This window comes from Sinocyclocheilus rhinocerous, unplaced genomic scaffold, assembly GCF_001515625.1.
Source record: "Sinocyclocheilus rhinocerous isolate Xijiao unplaced genomic scaffold, SAMN03320098_v1.1 scaffold921, whole genome shotgun sequence".
In the NCBI taxonomy this organism is placed as follows: domain Eukaryota; kingdom Metazoa; phylum Chordata; class Actinopteri; order Cypriniformes; family Cyprinidae; genus Sinocyclocheilus; species Sinocyclocheilus rhinocerous.
Window position 1 is genome coordinate 808,706 of NW_015640057.1, and position 5,020 is coordinate 813,725.

The 5,020-nt window shown below is 39.9% G+C and overlaps 1 protein-coding gene across 1 annotated transcript in view; it reads left to right on the top strand.

Moving 5' to 3' along the window:
• The window catches only part of slc5a12 (solute carrier family 5 member 12), a 17,510-nt gene extending 14,578 nt beyond the window's left edge, over positions 1–2,932 (top strand). Inside the window, exons 12-14 of the mRNA XM_016568463.1 lie at positions 543–646; positions 2,586–2,695; positions 2,768–2,932. Of these exons, the coding sequence (XP_016423949.1) occupies positions 543–646; positions 2,586–2,695; positions 2,768–2,932 (379 nt within the window). The remainder of the gene's footprint in view (positions 1–542; positions 647–2,585; positions 2,696–2,767) is intronic.
• Positions 2,933–5,020: the final 2,088 nt, after the last annotated feature.

Sequence of the window (5,020 nt, forward strand, 5' to 3'; positions counted from 1 at the left end):
ATATGTGCATCACTATTTCAAAGTAAATGTCACAACGCACGCTCTGACTCTGAGTACTCTTCTTGCATATTAATAAATTACAGTTGCTCTGTAAAATATTTCAAAAATCAGTCACAAAATATCAAAACTAGAGTCTTTAAGCTTTCAAACGATATATAGTTTGTCAAGATTACTTTAGGTTCAGACTAAGATATTACGGTTTAAAACATGTAATGGCAAGTGGGCCCACCAGTGGGCCGTGACAGTTAACAGGTAAAAAAAAATTTAAGACCCCATTTTTGTTGAAAGAAAATTGTGTTTGTCAAACCATTTCATGGGGTACAAGAGTGCACTCAGTTATCCTAGAAAAAAGAATGGAAATTCTATAAAAGTGATCACAGATGAGTAAAAATGACCCATTCTTACAAGAAATAAATTAATTTGACTAACCTTTTTTGTATAATATAATATAAAAATCAACAGACAGTCCTATGTTTTACAGTACAAATGTAATCATGCTGTAGTAATGCACCTTCATTATAAGGTCTCTGTCTTGTGTTCAGGTATTGGCTGGCTGATTCATGGTACTCCATGTCCTATCTGTACTATAGTGCAGTGGGCTTTATTGGCACTGTAGCAGCAGGTCTACTCATCACACTGCTGACGGGTGAGAGCAACATTTGATTAGCTCACACTGACAGCAACAAAACACTTCGAGTTATAGACTGTCTAAGAATGAAAAGAACTGCTGGTCTCATTGAAGGCACAATGCATACCGCAGAAGCTCATGAGAACTGTAAAATCAAACAAAGTTATTTTAAAGGGGTCATACATACATTTATTCATACACAAATAACGTTAGTCAAGGTTTCTTTCACCAAAAACCGTTGCAAGTTCCGTCATTACTAGCACAGGTCAATGATTCAGTGTTTCCCCAAACCATGGTTCCACTAAACATTCACAAAACAGCATTGCAAAAAAGTTGTGTGGTTGGAACTACAGCTCTTGACTTGTGGTTAGAAGCATAGTTTCTTGTGAGTATAACATAGATCATGCTCTTGAGCAAAATAAGCAAGCTAACATGCAGTATTTTGGATAATAACGTTTGGGCAGATCGATCAACTCTGACTTCAACATAAATCATCGTTTGAAGTCGCTGTCAAGATGAAATTCCAATGGTTATTTTCAAGTGGAGGTGGGAAAATTCAAAGTTCTGTGTAGCAAACGTTTGGAGCACGGCAAACTTAATTTGCTTACTATTTAAGACACATACTGTAGCTGCACTTTAGCATCCATAAACGGGACACAGAGAGTTTCTGACGGGAGCTTCTTTCTTTATTTCGCCCATTAAACTTTAGTTGCGTAGCACCGTGAAACTACACAAAGAAACAACAAAACCAATACATACAACTCGTATACAGAAAAATATGATAAATAAAGTACACATTTACAGAGAAACAGATGAAAAAATAAACGATGACATGAATAAAGGCAGTTTGAAAGAACTAATTAACAAGCAGAGCTCACGATTAAGATATACATACAAACGAGCTAATATGACTTTGAAATAAACTACAAAACGTAACATACGTCAACTTCACATACCTCGCTGCGCTTTACCAAAGGGTACTAGGTTGAAATTGAGCAGAATCAAGGCACAGTTCACCATAAAACTCAGGATACAGCTATAATATTTGTGTCACATCATGCATATTACTTCAGTGTGACTGAATGAGCCAAGTTGCTCAACTCTTTGGACAATCCTCTTAACGAATTCACCCTGACATCAGAAACATTAAAGGGATAGTTCACCCAAAAATGAAAATTCTGTCATTAATTACTCACCCTCATGTTGTTCCAAACCCGTAAGACCTTTGTTCATCTTCGGCACACAAATTAAGATATTTTTGATGGCATCTTAGAGCTGTCTGACCCTCCATTTGATGGAATCTGAGAGCTGTCTGACCCTCCATAGACAGCAATGATATTACCATGATCAACGCACAGAAACATAGCAAGGAGATCCGTTACCGTCTTCCACCATTTTGGAGAGTACCCCGGAACATAACCAACGTAATCAGCATTGTTTACGTTCAGTAGACAGTGCGCACATGCTTAACGTAAACAAAGCTCATTACGTTGATTACGTTCTGTGGTACTCTCCAAAATGTCGGAAGACGGTAAGTCGGGGAGAAGAATTGTTGAATAAATTATGTTATTATTGTTTTCTTTCCACACAAAAACTATTCTCGTAGCTTCGTAAAATTACGGTTGAACCCCTGATGTCAATTGGACTATTTTACCGATGTCCTACTACCTTTCTGTGCGTTGATCGTGGTAATATCCTTGCTGTCTATGGGAGGGTCAGAGAGCTCTCAGATTCCATCAACAATATCTTAATTTGTGTTCTGAAGATGAACGAAGGTCTTACAGGTTTGGAACGTCATGAGGGTGAGTAATTAATGACATAATTTTCATTTTTGGGTGAACTAACCCTTTAAGCTCTCTGGAGGAACCAATTTTTGGTTCAATAAATGGTCTTGTTGAACTGAGGGAGGATTCAATGTTGAGAAAGTATTGTAAAACTGTCATTCTGGTGTCTACAGGACCAATGGATCCCAAAAAGGTAAAGCCAGGACTGACTCGATCAGTGAAGGACGTCATCTGCTTCTGCTCTGAGAAATTCATACACGCAGACTTTAGTGAAGACAAAGAGGTGAAGAGCATCAGTTAGACTGTGGATTTGAGTATTTTGAATGCCAACTCAACCTTTCTCTGCTTCTCTTAGGATTTGGGAGACTTTGGCATGGCATGGGAGAAACATACAGACACGGAAGGTGTTATAAAAATGGAGGAGAAGGTCAAGAGTGATAATGATAACCTGCATGAAAACAGTTACACTAATGCCGCTTTTGACCATAATGAAACTAGTCAAGTTCAAGCAAAGCTTTAACTTTTTGACCACATAAACATATAGAAAATGTTCAATGAAGTCAAAGAATACATCAACTATTTAATTTAAAAGATACAATTACAGAAAAGTGACATCCAACTCTATGATACATATATATTTTGTACAATTCTTGTATGCATACTGTTTTTTTTGCTTTACATGTAAACACGGATAAAGGAGTCACATTAATAGCCTTTATATTAGAACTATAAACAATAAAATCATGTGGTGTCATCAGAGGAGTATTGAACGTTATTCAAGATGACTGTGATTTTGCCAGTAAGACTGTACTCCTGGATCAACATCTTTGCTTAGTTCTGAAGCCTAGTCCTAAAGCCCGAGACACACTGCACGATTTTCAGCTGTCCCAGATGAAAGATTGGCATCATGAAACAATCGTGGTGAATCAGAAATCACCACGATTGTTTCACGATTCCAGTCTTTCGTCTGGGACAGCCGAAAATCGTGCAGTGTGTCTCGGGCTTAACCCAGGGGTCCAATCCTGCTCTTGGAGGGCCACTTTTCTGCAGAGTTTGGCCTGGAACGTTTCCAACTATCTTAAAGACCTTGATTAGCTGGTTCAGGTGTGTTTAATTAGGGCTGGAGCTAAACTCTGCTGTATTGTGCCCCTCTAGGACAGGGATCCTCAAATCTGGCCCACGAGATCCACTTTCCTGCAGAGTTTAGCTCTAACCCTAATCAAACACACCTGAGCAAGCTAATCAGTGTCTTCAGGATCATTAGAAAATCACAGGTAGGTTGGGGTTGGAGCTAAACTCTGCAGCACATTGGCCCTCCAGGGCAAGATTTGAGGAACCCTGCAATTGGAGCAGGAATGGACACCCCTGTCTTAACCCAATTCTAAAACTGGTGGTACTCATTCCAGTTCCTGGATCTATCCTCCAGCAAAGTTCTTCTCAAACCCTAATCAACTGCACCTGAACAACTACTTAGGATCTTCAGGAACACTTGATAATTGCAAACAGGTGTATTGGGGCAGAGTTGCTGAACAGGAATGAGAAACTCTGCCTAAAGCCCGGGATACACTGCACAATTTTTGGCTGTCCCAGACGAAAGATTGCCATTGTGAAGCAATCGTGGCGATTTCTGTGATCGTGGCTCTTAATCGGTGGTCCTATGTCGTACAGTGCGAGAGGTTCAAAGACGGGCATTTTCCCAGTCTTGCGACCAAAGATAGCCTACGATAGTTTTCTGACAGTGTCAGAAATTCAGCATGATCAACGCACAGTGTGTTTGCTGCAACGACCTGCGTCTACTCAGCAGCCAATGAAATTGCAACATGAAATGACGTATTGATCCACGCGACCAGAGGCGCTACAATTTCAATGCCATGGAGGCAAAAAAAAAGTAGAAGGTATACTAGTATGTGGGATACCCATAAAGAACAAATTCTTGTTGAGTTGTGGCAGCAGAAGGCATGTTTGTACGAAGACGTTGCGCTAACGTGTGTCGCAGCCTACGATTCAAAAGGTGTCATCATCGTATAGTCTACATACTTGTCGTACCCAAGTTTAAACGATCCATGTCGCACAGTGTGATAAAATAATGATCTTATAGGATTGCTAAAATCGTGCAGTGTATCCCGGGCTTAAAACAACTTGAATTTTGCTCTTCTGACCCAGGGATCTCCAACGCTACTCCTGGAGAGCCACTGTCCTGCAGATTCCAGCTCCAGCCCCAATTAAACACACCTGAACCAGCTAATCAAGGTGTTCAGGGTCACTTGATAATTACAGGCAGGTGTGTTGGATCAGGGTTGGAACTGAAGTCTGCAGGACAGTAGCTCTTAACCCTGCCCCTGGCACCCCATCCTGAATCTAACCCAACCCTAACCTGTAAGATTCAGTTTAACACTTAACTCCAATGTCTAGGTCTAATCTTGACTCTTAAAGGGTTAGTCCACACAAAAATGCAAATGCTGTCATTAAATAATTCAGTCCAGTTCAGAAAGTGTTTAATACCATTGTTATTTTAGTTTTCTTTGCGCCAAAAAGTATTCTCATGGCTTCATAAAATTAAGGTTGGACCACTGATGTCACATGAACTATTTTAATTAGTGATGGGAAA